This window comes from Euprymna scolopes, chromosome 39 (assembly GCF_053919585.1).
Source record: "Euprymna scolopes isolate OS-2025 chromosome 39, ASM5391958v1, whole genome shotgun sequence".
NCBI lineage: Eukaryota > Metazoa > Mollusca > Cephalopoda > Sepiida > Sepiolidae > Euprymna > Euprymna scolopes.
In genome coordinates, this window is record NC_136520.1 from 60,513,993 (window position 1) to 60,539,365 (window position 25,373).

The 25,373-nt window shown below is 33.4% G+C and overlaps 2 protein-coding genes across 3 annotated transcripts in view; one reads left to right on the forward strand and one right to left on the reverse strand.

Moving 5' to 3' along the window:
- LOC145263803 (UPF0415 protein C7orf25 homolog) overlaps positions 1 to 25,373 on the forward strand; it is a 707,479-nt gene that overhangs the window by 119,759 nt on the left and 562,347 nt on the right. The window lies entirely within an intron of this gene.
- LOC145263804 (uncharacterized) overlaps positions 19,547 to 25,373 on the reverse strand; it is a 188,378-nt gene continuing 182,551 nt past the window's right edge. The window contains exon 2 of one of the 2 annotated variants that reach the window (XM_080120867.1): positions 19,547 to 21,831. In XM_080120867.1, the coding sequence (XP_079976993.1) occupies positions 20,909 to 21,831 (923 nt within the window). In that variant the 3' untranslated portion in view covers positions 19,547 to 20,908. The remainder of the gene's footprint in view (positions 21,832 to 25,373) is intronic. The other variant, XM_080120868.1, reaches the window with a different exon arrangement.

Consider the following 25,373-nt stretch of genomic DNA (forward strand, 5'->3'; position numbering starts at 1 on the left):
CTAGTACGATTAACTCGATAATTGGTGTGAGGGATTAATGGGATGAGTGTAGGCGAAAAATCAAGGAAATATTTTTACACATAAAAATTTTTTTTTTTTTCTTTTTTGTTTCTTTTCCCACCAAAATGCTAAAAATATATACATTTTTTTTTATTGTACGAGTTATTTGTTCATTTCTCCCATTGTCAGTACAGTGAAAATCACTTATTAGAATCATTTCTTTATCATAATAAACAAAGAAACAAAATTCTATTAATCCTACTCGATTCATTATTAACAGTTTTAATAAGAAATCTTATTTAATACTAGCTGTCCTTATACGGCGTTGCCCGGGATGCAGTGGAGTCATTTTAGTTTTTAACTTTTTACTTGTTTGCACTTTTGTAAAACTTATACAGAAAAAGAAATAAAATATTAGTTCTAGGGTAGACTACTCTTTATATTCTTAATATTACTAGTCATCAGTGCCGAATCAAGTAATTTTTTAAAAATAAATTTCAGCAAAGTGTGTTATATTTGTCTAAACATTTCAAAACTTATATAGAGAAAGAAAGAAAAGGTATTTTTTTAGATTAGGTCCACCTCCGCCATTTTCTTTTAAATGACGACTTTTATAAGTTTTCTACTATGCTGAATACGGAAATCGCATTGAAATTTTGCAGAAATAAGTAGTTATCGAAATATAAAAAGTTGTATTATGCATTGTATTCTTTGGCAGCCATCGTTTTTATGCGCGTGCGCGCGCTCCATAAACAAATCTACGCGCGTAACAAAGATGGCCGCCAAATAATACAATGCATAATACAACTTTTTATATCTTGATAACTAATTATTTCTGCAAAATTTCAAGGCGATTTTCGTATTCAGCATAGTCGAAAACCATTAAAAGTCGTCATTTAAAAGAAAATTGTGGAGGTGGACCTAGTCTGAAAATTTACCAAAGAAAATTTTAGTTGTAAAGTGGACGTATCCTATTATATTCTTCAATATAAAGTATATATTATCTCCTTTGCTGATTTAATGTTTCGTATCATCGTTCATCTGAGTAGGATTAAGTAATTAAAAAAAAAAAAATGTGTTGAACTATGTAATTATATTACCAATAAAAAACGCTGTTTGGGTCTAATTTAAACAAATTTGACAAGATAATTTTATATGTTAGATTCCAACAGTATATTTTATCTATAATAAGCAACATAAATTTATGAGAAAGCCATTAGAAAAAGAAAAGAAAAATAACTAATTTTCTTAGATAGATCCAGTAAACAGTTAAAGAGAGGGGGAGAGAGAAATAGAGAGAGATACTTGATAAAAGGATATGTTTTTTTCCTAGAACTGCCCACCCGTGGAACACAGTTCTACTGACCTGCTTCCCGGCAGATTACAATATGGTAGTTTTCAAGTCCAATGTAAATAAGTTCTTGTTCAGCCGTGCCCATGAATAATCAAATCTACACCATTAACGATTACTACACTACCACCTTAGATTCATTAACCCTTATCCTCGAGTGGCCTTCGGGCCTTGATACGTGGTGACTCCCTTGTTAAAAAACAAAAAAAAAACAAAAAGGCAAGATTTTTGACTATGTTGATATAACCTGAAAGTCTGTAAGTGAAATTGGCAATGAACCCCCCCCCCGTTTCCGTCCTGATGTTGAAGCAATCGACTGGTGATCAAGTGCGAATAAACTAAAGGTTAGACTTGTCCAAGTTCTCCTGATATGACAGCCTGTCATTGGCTTTTGTCAAAGAAAGAGGATGAGATTGCTTTGACTGGCAGACAGTTTTTTTTGTTTCCTGTTCTAACAAGAGAAACAGTTCTGAACAGGATGACAAGTGACACAGTCACCCATTGTCTGCCGTCTATTATTACTACACTATCCAGTGGAAAACGCTCAACTACACAAGAATGGGAACCGGGCGATCAAAAGTTGCTTTGACCAGATGGAGGCCTACAAAACTGATCCAACCCCTCTATAAATGTGGATTGGTTTGGTTTTTGGTTTGGTTTGGTTTGGTTGTTTTACGGCATATCAACCCTTTTCGGGTTATTTAATGCCGAACCCATTTATTTTGGAAACGGCTTTGATGCTTTAAGTTCTTCATATCTTCAAATATTTATTTGTAGAGTTTGGTTTGGTTGCTTTGTTTTACGGCATATCAACCCTTTTCGGGTTATTTAATGCCGAACCCATTTATTTTGGAAACGGCTTTGATGCTTTAAGTTCTTCATATCTTCAAATATTTATTTGTAGAGTTTGGTTTGGTTGCTTTGTTTTACGGCATATCAACCCTTTTCGGGTTATTTAATGCCGGATCCATTTATTTTGGAAATAGTATTTATGTTGCATCCAGTTATTTTGTAGAAGGTGTATATGGACGCTTGGTGTGAATGGAAACCCCACGATATCATCATACCATCTTTAGACAAAAGAGACACTACCCTGAATCCTAGACAGACGACCAAGAAGGTATATGTTAGTTTCACTTCCGGCCCAAAAACGACATCAAAAGCAAAGACAGATGGTAGATGTATTAGTCCAGATGTGGCAACAATACTCCATGCATGGGCAAATTGTGGCCTTTTAAAGATATAGGATACTATCTGATGGGAGTCATTTCCTAGCATGGTACAGAGAGAGAGAGAGAGAGAGAGAGAGAGAGAGAGAGAGAGAGAGAGTCCACCTTCTTTGCAGCAGCCTTAACAATGTCCTCAGTCTATTTGTTCCAGTTCATGTTTCTTGTGAATGTTAAGGTGAGGAGTTTTAAAGGAGTTTAGCCTCAACCCTGAGTTCCCATTATGGTCAAGTCTACTCTAACCCAGGATGGGAGTAGCTGTGAGGAATCTATCTGTGGGTTCACTGAAATCGCTTTCCTTATATACACATAAATTTGCATGACGAAGAAATTAGTTGAGGTTTTTAAAAACTTGAGGCATAGAAACCATTTTTTTTTTTTTAACAAAATTGTTGGATGTAGTACTAATTACCTAGAAAGAAAAAAAAGAGGGGGGGGTGATATGCCGTGAAACAAACAAATGTTTTCAAAACAACTTATTTTTTTCTTCGATAAAAAAAAAAAAAAATAGCACTATTATTATTTCCTGATTGTAATAAGTGATTTTCACTGTTCAAATAATTATGTTGCGTCATTTCTGGTGTCGACCAAAAAGAAAATGAATATATATATATATATATATATTAGTGATGGGACGATTCCAATATTTTTTTCGATTCTGATACAATTTAGTGATTCCGTACTAAATTCCTGATTCCGATTCTTTATAAATCTCTAAATGACAATAGAGTTGTTATTTATTCACGATTTACCGTAAAAGCAGACGTTAAATGTGCAGATATATTCTGAAGCGTAAAGATAAGCTTGTGAGAGGGTGATCTGTACATTTTATTTTTGCTCATAGTTTAAAATCAATACATATTTTTTTTTTTTTTTTTACCATAAGTACCAGCAGTGGCGGATTCTGCTTTAAACAAAATTAAATAAAAAAAGACAATTAAAAGAATCGTTTTTGGCATTGGAAAATAGGCACAAATTTTTTCCCGAATCCGCTACTCCGAAAAGTTATGATTTTTTGGATTCCAATTAATCGTCCCAACACTAATATATATATATATATATATATATATATATATCTGAATGACATTTCAGAAAAAGTATATTTATAGGTTTGAGCTTTAAACAAATAAACAAAAAAAAAAAAATACTGAATAATATCATTTTATTCTTTGATTAAAGCTTCCCCCCTCAATTATAAATATGCTTTTTGGAAATTATTATATACAAATAGGGTGACCCACCCCCTTCCCCATGGAATCAGTAATGAAATTCACAATGCTTTCTGCAATCCAACCATATTTGATAATGATAAACTTAAGTTTGTCTGACTTGTCCACCAAGATTCAATCACGAATGTCCAACAGCCTTTGTTTTATTGCCATTCAATGGTATAAGGGGACACTTTCGTGATCGTTTCATCAGTAAGAAATTTGGTTCCTGAATGAGATCCTCGCTCATCGGACCATAACCATACCAGAATTTTATCGGCGGTGTTATTTCACAGATAATGTCTGTCGAACCGATTTCAGATTATTCCTCGACTATAAGACCCCGAAATAACGCTGTGCCAAGAGAAGAGTGTGTCAAATATACCGACAATTCTGTAATTTGTATTAAGGTGCACTTACTGGACGGTGATAAAGCAAAGACTGCTGGACATTCATGACTGGACCTTGGTGGACAAAGTAGGCATCAACTGAATTTTATTTTTACTATAGAGTGGAACGATGATAAAATTGTTGCCTTAGAAAAGATGACATGATTCCATTTCCGTTTGATGAAAACCGGTTTTCTTTCGTTTGTTGCAGACAATTTACTAGTTGTCCAGTTGTGTATAAATCCCAAGAGCGATAGGAGCTTTCTATCATGTCTGAAAATGACACAATGTTCAACGAACAATATCGGAGATGCGCCACTGTACAACTCATGCTCTCTACCGATCCAAGTTATGACAACAGGACCATTGCCAGCATCCTGAAAATGCAATTCCAGATGGTTCAACGCTTGAGGGCACAGCTCAATGAAATTTCCATTCACGGTTATGGTCTTTGGTGTGGTTTCAAGGGAGGGTTACATCATGCTACCTCACATCTTCGAAGTTGGCTTGAAAGTCAACATCCGAGTGTACCTGGATGTGCTGAAGAGTGTGGTGATTCCTTGATGCAATCAGGTGGTTGCTGGGAGATCCTGGGTATGGTAGCAGGACTCTGCGCCAACCCACAAGTCCAAAGGCTTGGCTTCAGTCGGAGTGTTATGACTTTGTACCCTTCTTTCACTGGCCCCTCTCGTGATCTTGATCATACGTCAAGAACATCACAAACATGACCTCCAACGACACCAAAGCCAGCCTGATCACTGCCATCTGCCGAGTATTCATCAAGCTCTCGCCAGCGCTTGTGGAAAAGGCATGCTCCCAGTTCTGTATCAAGGCGTTGATTGAGGCTGAAAACGGCTACATTGAATAGATGTTAGCTCTACAACATAATCAAGTTACCTGAATTGATTTTTTTTTTTTAAATAAAAGTTTTAAAATAATGCTGTAGTGTTGTTTTCTTTAGGGCGACAAATTTATCGTTAACCCACCCTGTAAATATGATTAGATTTCAGAACGGATTGTGAATATTATGAACAATTCCATTAGTGGATATATACAACATGAAAATCAACTTGTAAAAATCGGAATCAAGTCGAATCAATACAACATATCTTATATACACAAAGGACTTGATATCCTTTTGGATAAATTTTTATAACAATAATAAAGGTGGCTTTTTGGGTTTGTTTTACTGTACACATAGATTCAAAAAAGTTGTCAAAAAACAAATATATAACAAATAAATGTTATTAAAGGCAAGATAAGTTACTTTTTTACCTAACTGAATAAATTTTTATTGTTTTTATTTAATGTAACATGTTTATTCGTCTCGATAAACATACAGTGTTTACCGATGTATTTGAAAAATTGCAAATGGCGGCATGCTCGCTGTTGAACACGGTAAGTTTGGGAAAATGAGTTTAAACAAAAAAATTATACAAAATACTGTTTGAAACTCATTCAATATATGTTACCGTGACATAGGCAGACATATATTCGGTGGGTTTCTAACAGTATTTTGTATAATTTGTTTGTTTGAACTCATTTTCATAAACTTGCCATGTTCAACACGAGCATGCCGCCATTTTTCTTTTTAAAATATATCGATAAACACTATGATTTTTGAATCGATTACATGTTTTAAAGTGAGTAAGACCACTAAAAACTTTTCCAGATAGAAAAGTAACTTATCTTGCCTTTATAACATTTATTTGTTATATATTTGGTTTTTGACCACTTTTTCGAATCTATGTGTATAGTAAAACAAACCTGGCTTTTTAAAATTTTTTTCATGGAAATCGTTCCAGACAAGGCATGAAGTCGCTTGATGTAAGAAGCTGAAAAAATAGTACTTCAAGGTTAAAAACTTACCAACGATAAGTGTTAGATGGAATAGATTCTGACCTAGAAAGCAGCAATTCTTTCCCCTCTGTCAGAAACATCGCTCATGGAATGAATGTGAGGACTAAAGGACAAAATAAGGGAAGCAAGAGTTACGCAGCTGCCGAAAGTAAACCCAAGGTCCACTTTCTACTCTCCTTACCTTAGCACTTTACTGCAGTTTCAGAGGATATCCAATCCTCATTGACATCTATTTGAATTTGTTTTCACATTATGAAGATATTAAATATATTAATACACTTAAGACAATCGAATGTCCGGTGAAACTGCAGTAAAGTCTTAAATTAAACCACATTTATTATTATTGCGATATATATATATATATTAATTATTGTTGTTATATATTAAATAAATATCTTTTTACCAAAATTATTGAACAATTTATTTAATTCTCGTTTTAACCCTCAAAATTATATATATATATATAATTTTTTGGAAAGAGGTCAAAGGTTAAAGGGCATTTAGAATTTACAAATATATGTCAACATTTGACTTCAAGAATTTTTTTTTTTTTAAGACAAAACATTTTAAGACTTTTAAAATATTTTTTCATAAGTCTTATCAAAAGCAAGACAGATTATTTTTTTTTAAATTTTTTTACTGTTTCACTTTCATATTTTTAAAATAATGTGCTTCTTAGATAAAATGGCTTTTAGGTAAAAGTCTAGAATATTCGATAACTCGTAATCAAGAAATAAAAGTCAAACAGGAACTCATAATAATAATAAAAAAAAAATAATTTTTACCAAACGCATTAGAATAAAATTCCCAGTCTAACTAGCCAAGTTTAACGTTTGTAATGCTTTTGATTTCGCATATTTTTTCTTCTGTAAAATCTGTCTTCTCAAAATTTAATGGCGGCCACAACATGCTTACAGTTTTTGGCTGCCAATCATCATATGAATCTAAAGATTCTGTTGTTGGCGTTGGTTTCCCTGATATTTTTATAGTCAGAATTCTTTCTAGAAAGACATTGAGTACTTACAAGAGTAACTACATGAAGGTTGCCAACATCCTAAGTGAAAGTGATTTGTGGAATCGACTGGATTCGAACTGGGGACACCCAGGTTGTTAGTCCACTCATAACATGCCAACATTTCTTGGCTGCTATTAAATGTTAAATGTCGTCCAGAAGGCGGCTTTTGGAGAAGAAAAAAACGTGAAATAAAAACTATTATAACCGTATAATTTGGCTAGTCAAATTGAGGATTTCATTCTGATGCGTTTGATATAAATTTTCGTTTTTTTTTTTTTTTTTTTTTTTTTTTTTGAGTTATCAGGCGTTACTTATTCTGGAATTTTACCAGCTTTTAAAAAATATTTTTGGTACTTTTAAAAAAATAAGACACTCATGTCATGGTGAAGTGATTATAAGAGATATTTACAATCACGCAGCCATGAAAAAAGGATTTTCTTATATTTTTTTTAATTTGTTCATTTTTTTTATTTTCGTATGAGTATTCCAAATGTCATAAATTCTTAGAACCTTGATGCATTTTAATAACAAACACACAGTTTTAGTTTACTATAATCTGCATACTACTAAGAGTTATCTTGTTTTCGACTTATACATTTTCTTTAGAGACTGAATGGAGGCTTTTATTCTTCCTTCCATTTATATATATATATATATATATATATATATATATATATATATATAGAGAGAGAGAGAGAGAGCCAGTAGAGTTTAGTTTCCTAGAAGTACATCCAATGAAACAAAATGTGTCTACCAAAGAGTGCTCAATGAGTGAACAGAGAAGGTATATTAAATTAATATATATATATATTATGAAAAAATATATGGCAATTAAGCTACACTGAATATTCCTCGTTTCATTCTCATGAGAATTCGTCAGAATGAAACGCGGAATATTCTGTGTAGCTTAATTGCCATATATATTTTCATAACTTACTACCTAGCTCTAATTATGTATTGATCACTGTTGGAATAAATACTGAAAATTTACGCATAAAATTATATCTTCGCATATTAATTTATGTGATTAAATCAAGTAATCAATTTATATATGTATATTCCATGATAAAAACCTACAATCATAATTATAAACACACCAAGTCTCAATAAAGAAAATGACAACAACAATAACAATCGCTTCTGACGAGGATTGGATGTACCGATTATAAGCGCTTGGGAAGAATATGGCTGAACAACAACTTTTGGGTGCCATAATATACAACATGCCAGCCGAAATAAAAAAGGCTGCTCGGCGAATTGAAAAGTTATCCAACAAAATCGGAAAAAAAGAACTCAGTCGTGTTCAATCAGACGTGCTTGAATATATATATATATATATATATATATATATATATATATATATATATATATATATATATATATATATATATATATATTCAACGACAAAGCTTCTTTAACAGTAAAACACTGTAGTCAGTTGTAGTAATAAATATACTACTAATACCAAAATTATGTACAAAAATAACTGCACACAGATTAAAATGACTAAAGTCAATACTAATAAAAAAGTAACTTAACAAAATAGTATTTCATACAGGCATTAATATATTAAACGCACTTAACATAAAAAAACAAAAAAAAACAAAGAATGACTAAATATAACTAATATATCCTTATCCTTCTTCCCCTGCCATACAATTTGGAAAAGATAAAAAAATCAGACGAACAAAACCTCTTCCAAAACACTACTTCTGACGACGATCACATGATCGAAAGCATTCTATAAAATGGCCGGACAAGATCACTCGGTGCCACAATACAGAATTTACCAGCTGAGAGCGAAAGAATTGCTCGTCATGTCGAGAAAATCACCAGAAAATAAAAAAGAAAAGAAGAGAAAACCCTGAATTTAATGATATGCCTGGAGACTAGGTTGGTGCGAAAATAATGTCGTTTTTATTATATATATAGTTGAACGAAAAAAAACGACATTATTTTTGCACCAACCGTATATATATATATATATATATATATAGGGTGACCCCAAAAAAACTGACCCAAACTCTAATTAGGCCCGGTTTCTCAGTGTTTTGTCCGAATGAAATGAAACTTTGGTCATAACTAGTTTATTATATTCAAAACATCGCATCAAAACACTAGGGTCTTTGGCATTTTTTTTTTCTCCGTTCTACAGCATATGTTCTAGATGGCCTCCATTTAGCTTCTTTTTTTTTTTTTTTTTGCGTCACCCTGTGTATATAATTAAACGCAATAAGTGTTAGAAATTGAACTGTACATACGAAAACGTGTTGTCATATTGAAAATTTTACATGGCCGACACAAACAAATCAAGAAAGATTTTAAGGGAGATAACTCTGTATATAGTATGTCACAAATTAGATAATACCTTCCAGTAACATTAAGTAAAAAAAAAAAAAAAAAATGTAAAAGTACGTGTTTACTTACATAAACCTATGTGTTTATCTACCTTGTGATATATTATGAACAGTTATCTCCCTTTGTGCCTTCCTCGATTTTTGTATATCGACCATGTTAAATTTCTAACATTATATCGTTTTTGAGCGTTTGCATGTGTAAGATACAATTTGCTAAGACTTATGATTTTTAAGGTAATTTTTAATTTTTTTTTTTTTTTTGTCTTAACGTGTTTAGTACTTTTGCCGAAAATTTGTAAATAATTTGAACGATTGCATTTTGATTCTGAAGACACAGCATCATCATCTTTGGTATAATTCCATATCAAATCATCGAAACCATGTTACAGGTACCTTGTGGATTTTCTTCAGAGGTATATATCGAAACAAAACAATCTTGAAAAATTTGAATCATTAATTTTTCTTTTCATTACACTAATGGGTCATTGCTTATCAAGGCCTGGAGGACACTCAATGATTGTTGGTTGGACTATGAGCATCACCATGAGAGAATCGGAAACAATTGGTGAAATAGATTTTTTTACTCACGTTCACAAGGTATATCTCCGCTTGGACGTAAAGGGATACTATTTGCAACCATGCTTCGGGAAGATGAACACGATGTTAGTTTATGTTACTTTTAAACTTCTGCATATCAGTACAGTCAGGAAAGCAGGCAGCAGGAAGGGAATTCCAAAGTTTAGTTATTCTAGGGAAGAAACTTTTAGAGTAGAAGGCTTTCTGGCATTTAGGGACCTCAACAGGGAAGGGAGTGCGATTTTGTTGCTAAGCAGTTTGTTGGAGGGTATGTGCGTCAAGGGGACGCAAGTACTAGCAGTTCATCAGAGCACATTCCATTAAAATACTTTAAAACTGGCGCAGGGATGCAGCATCGCAGTGATGGGACAGAGGTTTGAGCTTAGTTGACAAAGCCAGACCTATTAGATTGGAGACTCTTCTTTGGACCCTATCCAAAAGGGGGAGACTAGCGGTGGATGCACCAGCCCAGATGTGGGAACAATACCCCATGCATGAGCGTTCAAGATGGCAGCTGAACAATATTTGTTTACATTAGACTTGCTGGACTTAGTCATTTTTTTTTTTTTTTGCATGGTGCAGAACTCAAAGTTATATATGTTTAGGCCTAAAACTGCACCGTTTGTTCATTTTCACCAGGATTTGACATCCCCTGGGGATTTTTGAGGCTAAATGGGGGGGGGGGAGGCAAATGCTGAACGTAGTCATTTTTTTTTTATGCCTTGTGTACTGTGCACTCACGGGGGACCATGCATGCTTCACTTGTGATAAATTGTTTTTTAGTTGAAACTAATTGCCATTACTGTCTCGCCACTCACAGGTTTGGGGAAGGCATCCCCACCCCCACCTCATCTGTGAGTGGATAGACAGCAGCACAAAGAATTAATTTTGATCGATTTCATCTTTTTTTTTTTTTTTTATCTTTGTCTACTCAAATTCTTGAGTATCTTAACACTTTTAAAATATAAATTTGCATATTTTTTTTCACATATTTATTTGATGATTATTTTTAAAAAAAATGGTTGATTTCTAGCTGTTTTTGACACCAGTTTTTGTTTTATTTTTTTCCTTCCCTTTAAAAAAAAAAAAAACATTGAACGGAAATTTTCATCCCAGAACTCGTTCCTTTGGCAACAAAATTAACAGGGAAAATGCCATTTCTGAAATAGCCTTTTCCCTGTTGATTGCAGTATTATGCTGGTCCTGTGCAGTTCTAGGAGGTCCATTCGCCCAGGCTTTGCTTTCTCTCTCTGAGAAGGGGCTAGTTTATTGTTAATCACCTGGGGCATCCCTATTGAGAAATGCTGACAAGGCTGTTTAGGCATTTTTTGGGGAGTCAGAGTGCTCCTTTTCAGGGGTTCTGACTTCTCATTCCCACCTTTCAACCCTTCTGTCACATTTCTTTCTGTGGGAGAGAAACAAATACCATTTTGTTATCTGAATAGAATTTTATTGAACTACTGGCAAGGAGACCCGACGTTGCTCGGGATTGAATGATGATCAACAAATGTTTCACTCTCCCATATTTTATTATCCTCAAAATCGGTGAAATCGCCCATTTTTCAATCAAATCAATTAATTGCTTGGTCTAGTCGGGGACCCACAGCAGTGCACCTGGAGGAAACTTTACATGCCTCCTTGGAGTGATTTAGTCCACAATACATTGTAGTCTACATTGCACTGTAGAGACTGTTAATTTTATAAAATTATTTTTATTTATTGGCCTGAATTAAAATTTAAAATGTACAGTGTCGAGTATCATGGTTCAATCATGCTCTAAACAAAAACATTTATTTTGAAAGTGCCCCTGTCTTATCAAAGTACCTACTGTTGATTTTATATGCTGGGGGCCGTTGTGCTTGTGCGGTGATAAAACTTCTCAAATGCACTTGTCATTTTTAGATTGTATAAGGGTGTTAACTTTAGTCAAAACCAGGCTGTTCCTTCTTGTATCTGATTTTTTTCAATTACTGATTTTTTTTAATACTTATCAGAGGCATTCCAATACAAAACCTATCTAGGAACACTCCGAGACACATAAAATAGATTTGTGTGAAATTTTTAAAAAATCGACCCAGCTGTTTTGGAGTTCATAGGAAACTCTCTCACTCTCAGACACACACAAAATGTCTTTTATGTATAAGTAGTGATAGAGATTTCGTAACGCCATGATTTTCTCGCGAATTGTATTTTACATAAAGAGGTTGGAAGCAATACAACAACGCCACCTAAGAAAAATCATGGAACGATCTTATACCAAGTTTTGAAGTACTCAATGGAGTCAACATGGACAGCATAGAAGCCGTACTCGTCACCACACAACTGTTGCCCGATTAGAAAACAATCGCCCCCCCCCCCCAAAAAAAATCTTATTTTACGGAGAATTGGAAAATGGGTACAGAAAGATTGGCGGGCAGAAACTCTGCTACAAGAATGTAATAAAGCGCCACCTAAAGGCAATGAATATGAACACAAAAAATCGAAAGAACTAGCAGTAGATCTAAGTTGCTGGTGCAGTAGACTTCACAAAAGAAAGATAGAAATAATGGCAAAAATAAAGACCAGGTTTGAACAAAAACATTACCAAAGGCAACAACCCGGGTAACTACTCATGCACTACTTGTGGGGAAACTTTCCACACTGAGTGTGGGATGCTACAACGCCATAGAATATAGCACCGAGACCCTGACTCGTCATCTTCAGCTATGAAGGACTGCATGACGACATAAAATCTTGAAAATGTCAGATTTTCTGAAACGCGTGAACTTAAGGATTCAATCTTTCAGGATTGTCTTCTGTAAATGATATCTATTTCTGATTAAACTGTGAATAAAATTCACAAGTTATGATTAACGACTTTCGATTTTTTCTACATGGTTTTATATCGGCCCATAATGTTACAATGTAGCATTTAAAAATTAAATAAACTAAAATCAACTCGTTTGCTGTATAATTTGGACTATTGTTTTCATCTTGGATGTAATTCTCACAACGTCTCAGCCGATGTAACCTCCCATTTTCTTTAAGTACGCCTTGTTGAGCTCAAAAATCTCTATATCACACTGAGGAATATACAGAATTCTGAACAGAACTCTTGATGAGCATTCATTCTTTTTGCAAACTGTTATCCTCATCTTTGTAGTTGTTGGTGCAGTGGATAGAGGTGTGGAGTCTCTACAGTTCCAGGTGATCATTGTCTGAAGATAGCGGTTTCAATCCTATACAAATCAGGCCAGAGGATTAGTTGGCCAAAACATGGTGAAACAACAACAACAACAACTACAAAGATGAGGATTAGTTCACAAAAAGAATAAATTCACAAATTATGAAACCTTATCTCAGAGGATTCAAAAAAAAAAAAAAAAAAAAATAGAACTCTTTGTTTTATCCACAGATATAGCTTGCTCTTGTTCTGTCAGACATGACCGGGTAGAAGTCTAATATAATTTGTAATCGTATCCCAAGTATTATTCGTACTGAGGATTGAACCTTCAACCTCCAGAAGACTTATTTAAAACTGATTATAACTTAACAATTATATCTGTTGTGTCACAGGTCCTTAGAACAAGAGCAAGCTACCTCTGTGGATTAAATAAAGGGTTTCTTTCAAAATTCCACATAGATTCCCAAGTTCAACAAGTTGAAGCAGATTGGAGGTCACATCGACCGAAATGCAGTGCCTAAACCTAAATGTGGATTTCATGAACAAAGCCTCTTTCCTATGGAAGCCCGCCTATGGAACTCTGTTCCGCTGGTCTGCTTTCCAGTTCACTACATCGTCCTTAAGTCCAATGTAAACAAGTTCTTAATTGAACTGTCCCCATAAATAATCTAATCATACCAAATTTCCACCACAAATGATTTCTTTGCTACTGTCCTAATGACTACAATACATACATTAACCCTTATCCTCGACTGGCCTCCAGGCCTTGATATGCTGGTAACCCCTTTGTAAAAAAAAAAAAAAAAATTGGTTTGAGAATAACATTGAAGCTGAGAACAGAAATCTGTAAAATCTAATCAATCCTCATCTCAGAAATATAAACTGGTATGCACCAAAATGCCAAGACTTCATGACTTTCGGAGTTCCCATGCCAGCAATTGAACTTTTTAATTAAATAATAAGACACTTTTATTTCATGGGGAAGTGGTTTTAAAGAAGTACCATTTTTATATATATATATATATATATATATATATATATATATATATATATATATATATAATGGCAGAATGATATAACAGCAGTTCATTTTCTAAAAATGTTTATTTAATTCTGCAAAAAAAAAAAAAAAAAAAATTCAACAGCAAGGAAATAGGACGAGCTTCAGAAATCTAAAGAATAAGGATAATTTTTTTTTTTTTCTCTGAGCTAGCAGTCCAAACTGCAGGAGTGAGGAATCTGCGGGCCCTAAGGCCACGTGTGTCCTTTTGGGGAGGGTTGATTAAATGAGAACTTTGAATGAGTCCAAATTGTGCACAACACACCTTTCTTTTGTTTTACATCAATGGTCCGATTTCAGAGAATAATTTTCCTTGAATGACAACTACAAGACTGGCACCTTCAACAACTATGGTTCTTCTTTTACAATCACTTCCTCATGAATACCAACCCCGCATTTTTATTTAAATAGTCCTATCTTTAACATGGCTTATCCAATAGTTATAAGGTTCTAGAATCTTTTGGGTATTTTCATATCAAATTATTTTTTTTTTATTTAAAACTAACTGAACTTACCCGGGAATTATTTTGGTTACTCTTGCAGATTTTGACCTGGATCCTCGGGATTTTCCATAAATTCTGGCTCAGGCTCAACCAGCAATCACCGGGTTAAGCTGAGCATTGTTGAAATGTTGAATGGAAATTTTCTTTTTTTTTTTTTTTTTTTGTATAAAAAATGTAATTTAAAAAATTATTTTTCGAATGATAGGGAGTATTTTTTCTGTTTACTTTTTTAACATTTAGTAAAAAAAAAAAATAATTTGTAAATTTTCTTAAAAAAAAAAAAAAAATCCCCAACTTTTCTGTACTTACATCTAACAATTTACGGTTTTCATAAAAATCATCTTTTCTTATAAAAAACAACTTCTGTTTACAAAAACAAAATCAAAAAAAAAGTTTACTGCCAATTTTCTTTTAAAAAAAAATGAAAAGAAAAATGTAAGTTTTCTTGAAAAAAAAAAAGTACTTTCACCTAACAATTTACAGTTAAAAAAAACATAATCTTTGCTTGGAACCCCCTCCCTCCCTCCCCAACTTTTGTTGATAAAGAAGTGCAAAAAAAAAAAAAAAGTGAATAAGCAATACAAAATGCAAATTTTCTTGAAAAAAAAAAAAAAATTCAGTAAATTTACAGTAGGTTTTTATTTTTCATTTATTGTATTTCTATTTTTTTTCCACTTTGTTTTGAAATTAATCCAGTGACTGCCAGTTGAGACCGAACCATAATTAATGGAAAATCCCAAAGATGAGGGTCAAATTCTGCAAGAAAACCATTATTTTACTTGACATTTTTTTTCTTTTATTATTTTACACTTATATATCTTCTTTTTTTTCCGAAATATAATATTTCCAATCTAAAGAAAGTAACTCTGTATGGATGAATACAGAGTTACGTCCCTTTTTTAAAGATGGCGGCTATTTGAAAATAATTTTGACTCGGAGAAAGTAATTTGTGAAAGGAATTAAATCTTATTCTTAACAACATGCTCAAACGATTCCCACGATAAACTGGCAAACCAGAATTAGATATTGATTTTATAGGAAGAAAGCTATTGATGATAAAGAAACTGACTTTACTTTATATATTAGCTATAGGTGTTGTTGATTACATTAAAGCATTATGCGTTTCCAGACTGCAACACTACAAAATCGGTCACATTTTTTATATTTAGCTATTTTATGAACTTAATTTAAAGGGTTATTCATTTTGGACACAATAAAAATGATCACCAATACGAATCAAGTTTGAAATAATTTATTTAAAAATGAATTTTCATAAAGTAAGATAAGTAAAGCTGAAATGTTTTCTTTAAAAATGATCTTTATTTTAATAAATTATAACATTGTATATTGTAAAATTAAATGTCTAGCAACGTTAATAATTTTAAAGCAATTTTGTATATTCTTAAACCAAACGCTTAGCAAAGGTCAAAAAATTTGAAAGCAACTTTGTATATTGTAAAATTAAACACCTAGTAAGTCAATAATTTTAAAGCAACTTTGCATATTGTAAAATTAAACACATAGCAAAGTTAAAAATTTTAAAGCAATTTTGTATATTGTAAAATAAAACACCTAGTACAGTCAATAATTTTAAAGCAACTTTGCATAATGTAAAATTAAATGCCTAGCTAGTTAAAAATTTTAAAGCAATTTTGTATATTCATAAACCAAACACTTAGCAAAGTTAAAAAATTTGAAGCAACTTTGTATAATGTAAAATTAAACATCTACTACAGTCAATAATTTTAAAGTAACTTTGCCTATTGTAAAATTAAACGTCTAGCAAAGTTAAAAATTTTGAAGCAATTTTGTATATTGTTAAACCAAACGCTTAGCAAAGTTAAAAATTTTTTAAAGAAATTTTGTATATTGTTATACCAAACAGTTAGCAAAATTAAATTTTTTTTAAAGCAATTTTGTATATTGTAAAATAAAACACCTAGTACAGTCAATAATTTTAAAGCAACTTTGCATAATGTAAAATTAAATGCCTAGCTAGTTAAAAATTTTAAAGCAATTTTGTATATTCATAAACCAAACACTTAGCAAAGTTAAAAAATTTGAAGCAACTTTGTATATTATAAAATTAAACATCTAGTACAGTCAATAATTTTAAAGTAACTTTGCCTATTGTAAAATTAAACGCCTAGCAAAGTTAAAAATTTTAAAGCAATTTTGTATATTGTTAAACCAAACGCTTAGCTAAGTTAAAAAAATTTTAAAGCAATTTTGTATAAGTAAGTAATTAACAGGGAATTTATATTTTGTTTAATTGTCGACACTTACTCTTGCTGTATATACAAGTGCAACATGATTTATGCGGGTGTCTTTGAAATGAAGTGTTTAAGAATTATCTTTGGAGTAACTTTGCTAAATAGATGAAGACCCGCAGACATCAGAAAGAGGCTTAATATTAACAGAGCTATCAAAAACGCTATTCGAAAAAAAACAACAAAAAATAAAAAACGATTAGCATGGCTTGGACATGTTTCCCAACCACCAGTCTCCAGCTATGTAAAATCATCACATGAAAAAGTTTTAATTCAAGAAAGATCAAAAGATGTCCACTTCAAAGATTAGCTGGCCACATAAGGGTTGAAACTGACATGCTGAGGAGTGACAGAATTTTGTTTTCAAGTATATGGCGAAACTTTCTGCAGTACGCATATAAGCCAATACAAGTTAATTAGGTACATTATAAAGTTAAGCTTATTTAACGAAACTCATATTATAATTTTGATTTTGTTTTTATATTTATTTTTTAATTAATTTCATTGATTTCTTTTGTATTTGTATAGTGTAAAAATATATTATTAACAAATACTTTTATTTATTATATGTTTGTATTAAAGCAAGTTTAAAGTTCAAATGAATCTATTCATAAAAAGAGATTGACATGGTTTGAGCAGGTTTCCTGGTCACCAAACTCAAAAATCATATCAGACAGATTTAACTAAAGAAAGATTAAAACAACGACCACCAAACTGATGGGCTGACCAAGACAGTGATAAGTGGTGAAATTTTGTTTTCAAGTATGTGCTGAAGTTACCTGGAATATACAGAGTAAGCCCAATTGTATAATTTTGGAAATAAAATTGATTTAATCAGAAAACAATCTTGCAAAAAATAGGTCCACAAATTAGCCAAACATTAAAATGGTGGTCGTTTTTTTTTTGCACTTCTGCAGTTTGATACACACATAAACATATAATAAGTAAAAAAAAAAATTAAAAAAATGAAATTAAATAAAGTAAAATTAAAAAAAAAAAAACCCTACTTTTTTGTGATTGAAATAGGCAGAATTTCTAAAAAACAGTTTATGATTATTGTAGTACCTCAGCGAAAGAAATGGATTATTTAAACAATAATTAAGGGACTATTTTTCATGGTGTAGTGATTTTTTTTTTTTTTAAAGAAGAACCAGTTTATTCAAATATTTTTCAACAAAAAAGCAGTCACAAACAACATTATTAAAAAGTCTTCAAATTTTATAATGAACAAAAAGTGTTTTCAATTCTTGGAGGAATTGATTTATGGTTTGTAAAAAGTTTCATTTTCTTTAATAAAATAATATCTGCTTTCAAAGTTTGTCGATGTTTGTTGAATGCAGGCATATCAAATTGCAGTTAATTTTATGCTGACTTACAACATGAAAGGCTTGCCGATCCGTGGTCTAACGTTTTGTCGGACCCCGCAGTCTAATGTTTTGCGGCTTCTTTAAATTCTTTCAAAATATCTTTATTTATTTATTTATTTATTTATTTATTTTTTTTGATTGGAAAATTTCAAGGCTTCTCTCTTTGATTTTCACTTTTGATGTTTCAAATTCCACACAAGTTTCATACAAATGCCAGTGTGTGTGCGTGTGTGCATATATATATATATATATATATATATATATATATATATATATATATATATCTACAGGGTATCCCAATAAAATGTATGCACTCTTTAAATTCTCAACTTGCTACATGAATACGTTATGCCACGTTCCCAAGAGATGTTTAGGAATAAAGAATGCCACTTTCAGCATGGTGAAGCACTTCTCCACATGACGTAAGAACATATCTTGATAGTCACCTGCGAAACAGATAGTTAGAACAAAGAGGAAGTATCGAGTACTGTACACGCTCACCAGATTTGACCCCCACCCATGGACTTTTTGTCGGGGGGGGGGGCATGCTTAACACAAGGTTCACACCACAAAAAAAGGAACTACAATGAATGAGTTGAAAGCAACCATTGAAAGAAGAAACCATTGATTAGGAACGTTTTCGATTCGATAAGTGAGCGTTCTCAGCTGTTCATGGACCACAATGGCCAATAATTTGAACACTTTCGATAATTAACTGGTTTCGATATTTGTTCACAGTATTTTGATGTATGAAAATTTTCTTTCTTATAATAACTTGGTTTTATGGTCATTCAAAGAGTGTATACATTTTATTCGGACACCCTGTGTATATATATATATATATATATATATATATATATATATATATATATATATATACACACACACATATGTGTGTGTGTGTGTGAATAAATGACAAGTCTATATTCCAAATTTCATGATGTTGACCATCTTACAATTTATTCCTTTAATTCAGTTGATACTTACAATTCTTAACAGTATCTGTTTCGTAGCATGAAATCATTCATTTAATTATTATGCCAATCAATGAATCTATTTTGCCCTTAACTCATTAGAACAAATAGCAACAATTAATCCACCAAAAGGAAATTGTTGCTATTTCTTCTGATGAGTTAAGAGCAAAATAGATTCACTGATTGATGTAATAATTAAGAAAATGATTTTATGCTATGAAACAGATACTGTCAAGAATCGTAAGTGTAAACTGAATTAAAGGAACAAATTGTAAGATGGTCAACACCATGAAATTTGGAATATAGACTTTTGTCATTTATTCATTATATGCTCTGTAATTACATTGAGCTTTTTAAATTAGGATTAGTATTTATGAAAAGGAAATATAAGTGAATAAAGAATATTTCCACAGAAAGATATATTTTATATATATATATATTAGTGATGGGACGATTCCAATATTTTTCCCGATTCTAACACAATTACCAATTCTGATTTATAAATCTCTAAATGTTTAACAATAGAATTGTTATTTTTTTCCAGATTACCGTAAAAAACTCATCTTAAATGCACAGATATTTTCTCAGGCTTAAAAATACACTTGTGGTGGGTGGGGTGGGGGGCTGATTTATAGATGTTCCTTCTACTGGTAGTTTAAAATCAATAAAGATTTCATATTTTATCATTACTATCAGCAATAGGAAATATGACTTTAAACAAAATCATATAAAATAGACAATTAAAAGAATCGTTTTTGGCATCAGGAAATAAGCACAAATTTTTCCGATATTGACTCTGATACCCCCAAAAGTTCTGATTTTTCCGATACTCAATTCTGATTCTAATTAATCGTCCCAACACTAATATATATATTTGATTATTCGAACTATTATTCTTACCTTTGGTGTCATTCTCACAACGTTTCAGTTGATGTAACCTCCAATCTTCTTCAGGTGCATCTTATCAAATTCGGTAATATTTATGGAATTTTAAACTAAACCCTTCACTTGGAGGTAGATTTTTCTCGTTTCGTTAACAATAACCACGTAGAAGTCTTTGGTAATTATTATTTTATTCTTAACTAGTAAGGCCCATAGTAGGGTTTGAACCTTCAGAACACTGTCACTTCTGATAGATTGTTATGTGACACCTTTATTCGTTGCATCGTAAGAATAAAACAAGGATTACTTAAGATTTCAACTTGGTCATGGCTGACAGAATGGGAACAGTCTATGTCTATGGACTAAATAAAGGCCCGATTTAAAATTCTGCATAGACTGTTGAGTTTGAGGAAAATGCACCTGAAGAAGGTCGTAGGTGGCATTGGCCGAAATGTCATTAGGATCCGAGATGAAAATAGCAGCCAAAATAATCCATCTTAACAATCCACTTCTCAAAAATTTGGAAATGTAAAAATCAAATATGAGCAAATATTTTGTTATGAAGTAACCCACGGCTCAGTATGCCAGTAAAAAAAAAAAAAAAAAAAAAAAGATACCAAACGCAATGCATCATGGGAAAAATATAAATCTTTCTCAAAAAAAAAAAAAAAAAAAAAGAAAATGAAATTGTTGAATTGTGAACAAGTTTATGAGGAGTTGTTTCGCTCCAGCGATGTCTGGTGATCGATTCTCGATGTTGACGGCGGATGTTCAATATTAACAACCGTCGAATGCATATGAGTGCAGTGGGGTATCTCTTCGATGCACCCCTCGTATGTGCAGATGCTGCCCTGATGTTGTAAAAGTGGACGTACGTGATGAATGTGCGGGACATATGCTGCCTGTGCCTGCAAATACCCTGCCTGAGGGGGCGTCGTCGACAGATAAAAGCACTGGTTGCCGTTAGCAAAACCTTCGCCCAAGCTTTGCCGGTGGTGTTTCATCGCTTGCTCATGGAACGATAGCGGCACTTCAACGATAATGCTGTCCTGATCCGAGAACGGATCGTCTTGGACTTGCAGCGTGGTGTCGCTCATCTCTAAGTGATCGTCGTGGAGGTTGGATGTCATGCTGTCGTATCTACCCGTGTCGACAGCACCATTCCTACGTCTCATGACGGTGGGACATCTGGCTATCAAAACCATGAGAACTATGAGCGACAGTGCCAACATGGCGCCAATACTGCTGCCAACGGAAACGGGTAGGTGCCAGCTGGCTGTGGATGCACCAATGCACTGTTGCGGAGTGTGACCTCCCTGTTGGGTATCGTTTTTATACATCACGACGCAAACTCTGTAGAATGTGTCAGCTACGAGATTTCGGATTTTGTAACTGGTCGTCATTGAGGAGAGCATGCCGCTGTACTGAATGTATGAGCTTGCCACTTTTTGGAAGTGGACCTGAAAACCCGTTACTTGTGATGTGGAGTCCTCTTTGATGCTCCATGTTACGTGGATAGAACTATCGGTTGTGGAATCGATTTTGAAGTGGTGCAAAAACTGGAGTGCAGCAGTTGTCGTCGTGCTCACCATTTTTGTCGGAACCGTTTGATGTCTTCTCTTTGGGAAATCTGAAAAGAACAATGAAAAAAAAAACCATTAATATAAACATTTCGATTTAATAATATCATTTGAATTCATCAGACTACTGTTATATGTCACGTTTTGGTCGATGCGACCTCCAACCTTCTTCAGGCGTATCTTGTCGAACTCGGGAATTTGGTCAGAATTTCGAATGAAACCCTTTATTTATTTCATGGGGATAGCATGTTCTTGTTCCATCAGCCATGACTGGATAAAGGTCCTAAGTAATTCACAGTTGTATTTTTCTGTTGCCGACACTGAGACTTGAACCTTCAACCTTCAGTAGAATATCACTTTCGCAATCGATTTTTCCAAGTACTCTAACCACTGTGCTACGGATCCTTGTGGAGAGTTCTAACACGAATTTTGAATGCCTTAAACCTAGTTTTATTTCTAGTTGTGAATATCACTATTTTATGACTAATTCTTGCTACAAATATTATTGTGTGTGTGTATATATATATATATATATATATATATATATATATATATAATTACATTTTTATTCTTATATATATATATATAATATTACATTTTTATTCTTATATATATATATATATATATATATAACTACTTAATTTACTCACATAAAATTAATATACGAAAGTATAGATTTATGCGTAAAGTATTTATTTTAAAAGTGCTCAATACGTTCCCCTACCAGACTCGTTTGGTGAGAAGGGTGGCTAGTCTCCCTGAAGGATTAAAAACAAGACCTTCCAAAGGGCGAATGATCCCTTTTTTGGGGTCAACGGCCAACTAGTACTGTGTGTGTTTGTGTGTATGTATGTGTGTGTTGGGGTGGAGAGGCCTTCCGTAAGCCGTGGTAAAAGCAACCTTTCTAAGAGAAGCAAATCTCTGATTTAAAAAACCATAAAGTGGGAGACCTGTACCCATATTAAGCTGGTTTGCAGTTTAACTTGTTGCTGGCTATCTTGCTGTTGCTTGTTGCTGGATCTCAACATTTTGAACTGAGAGAGAGAGACTTAGCTGTCGTACAAAGCTAGGACTCTGTAACATCGTCTGTGTATAGATACCCCCTCAGGCATTTGTCTATTAAAATGGTTCTGTGGCAATGGAAGTCATTTTTGGGCTCGTGGACTTTAAGTGTCTGAGGGAGTGGCACTCGTCTGACAAGACGTTGCAATCATTATATATATTGCCGAGTTCAAAAAGGTATAGTTGAAGAAGGTCAGAGGTTACATCGTGAAAATGACATGCAAAATGAAAACAGTAGTCCGATGAATCCAAACAATCAATCCTCATGTCAAAAATTCACAAATATAATTTCAGTTTAACTTTTTTATTATTTTTTACTTTTATACGTTTATCGAAGTGTGGAGGCCACTTCAAGACAGGGGTTAATTAAATGGTAAAGCAGCATGATCAGTAATGGTGGAATCTTGATCTTGAGCATGTAGTACAATGGGAAAAAAAGTGGCTGGTTACTTTTAATGCATCTAAAAACCAAGCTTTTATCTTTACATCATCAACGCTCTGTTGCCCAGCTGCCATCAATCGAAATGAATGGCTCTCGTCTTGGGGAGGCTTCATGTTTTGACAAGCTTCTGGGCTTGACCTTTACTCGTGATCTGAAATGGAACACGTATATCAAATCCATTGCTAAAGTCGCTGGAAAAATGGTGAGACCCTTCTACCGCCCCAGTAGATATCTCACTCCTGATACAATTCTCTACCTATAGAAAAGCCAGGTTCGACCAACAATTGCTACATGTCGGCAGGATAAGCTGCTAGAAGCAGCTTATCCTGCCTTGACAGAGTTCAAAATAGACTTTGTAGCTTAGTGGGGGATGCACTTCTCTCTTCTCTGCAACCTCTTTCCCACAGAAGAGACGTAGCGAGCCTGTCCCTGCTTTATCATTATTTTCATGGCAGGTGCTCATCTGAACTTCAATCTATTGTCCCCCCTTGCTAGACTTTCACGAAAAACATTCATCTAACCAAAATCACTATCAACAAGTTTCCACACTCTTTATCTGTGTCTACACCTAAACGTAGATTCCATGAACAGGGTTTCTTTCTTAGAACTGCATGCCTGTGGAATTCTATTCCGTTTGTCTGCTTTCCAGCTGACTACAATCTGATTGTCTTCAAGTCCAATGTGAACAAGTTCTTGTTGAACCGTCCCCCTAAGTAATCCAAGTTACAAAATTCCCTCTAATGTTTACTACGCTAAAATCATAATGACTAATGTATACCCATTAACCCTCATCCTCGAGTGGCCTCTGAGCCTTGATAAGTGGTGACCCCCCCCCATGTAAAAAAAAAAAAAAAACTTGGGTAGGGCTTAATTATTTAATTATTTAAGAGGACGGCTCAACAAAATGTTACTTACATTTGACTTGAAAACGACCATGGTATAGTCAGCTGTGAAGCAGCCCCACGGTAATGTATTCCACAGATGAACAGTTCTAGGAAAGAAACTCTGCTCATAGAATTTTCGGTTAGTTTTAGACACAGATAGAGAGTGAGGGAAATTGTTGATAGTTGTTGTAGTAAGACGAGTTTTATTTGCAAAAGTTTTACAGGGAGAGGGACCATGGATTGGAGCTCAGTCGAGCAACTACCATAAAAGTAACGATAGAGCAGGGATATACTGGCAACGTCTCTTCTGTGAGAAATAGGAAGTAGGAAGGCAAAAAGGTACCCGCTCACTAGATTTCGAAGACGATTTTGCCCAAGTCAAGGCAAGAAAGAGTACTCTTAGGACCTCTTCCCCAGATGTGACAACAGTACTCCAGCCTAAGATATATTTGCTCTTGTACAGGTTGAGGGTATCATATATACACTTGTTTATGCGATTTAAATAAATATACCTAATAAAAATATTTATTCACTGTAATAATTAGGTTAAGGCCAAACGTATATTTAGATTATACAAAATAAGTTAAACAGTGTAAACAAATTCTATGAATTAAAAATTAGTTTCGTATAACAAAACCTAAATACACATATTCTAGATTTAACCATTGTTAACATTATCTCAAACAATCTATACATCTATTAAAGTGAACGTGTCTGTGTATATTTTCCTATGCAAATAACTCTGTCAATTTTCAGTCTCCAGACTCGAAATTTGATATACAGGGTACTGAGATTTGGGAAAATCTTTGTAATCCGTTTTCGGCCAGAAATTTGGCTGTTAAGGGGTCAAAGTTCAACGATTTGACCTTTGAGAACTCTACCAAACTCCTCCGACAATTTTGGGTCTAAACACTTGAAATTTTAGATATAGGTTCCTTGGACATGGATCTAGCTTAATAACTTGATTTGAGCCCAAAACAATAAATTTTAAGGGGCCATAATAGGGCTCAAGTTTTTTTAAAAATTGACCGCTATTTTTATTTATTTATTTTTTTTCAACATACACCTCCAAACACCTGGGCAACGCCGGGCTGAAATGCTGGTGAATTTTTAGTCTTTTTTTTTTTTTTTACTCATGTTCACCCCTTACAAAGCATATCACCACTTGGATGTAAGGGGCTACTATTTGGAGCCATGTCTAGGA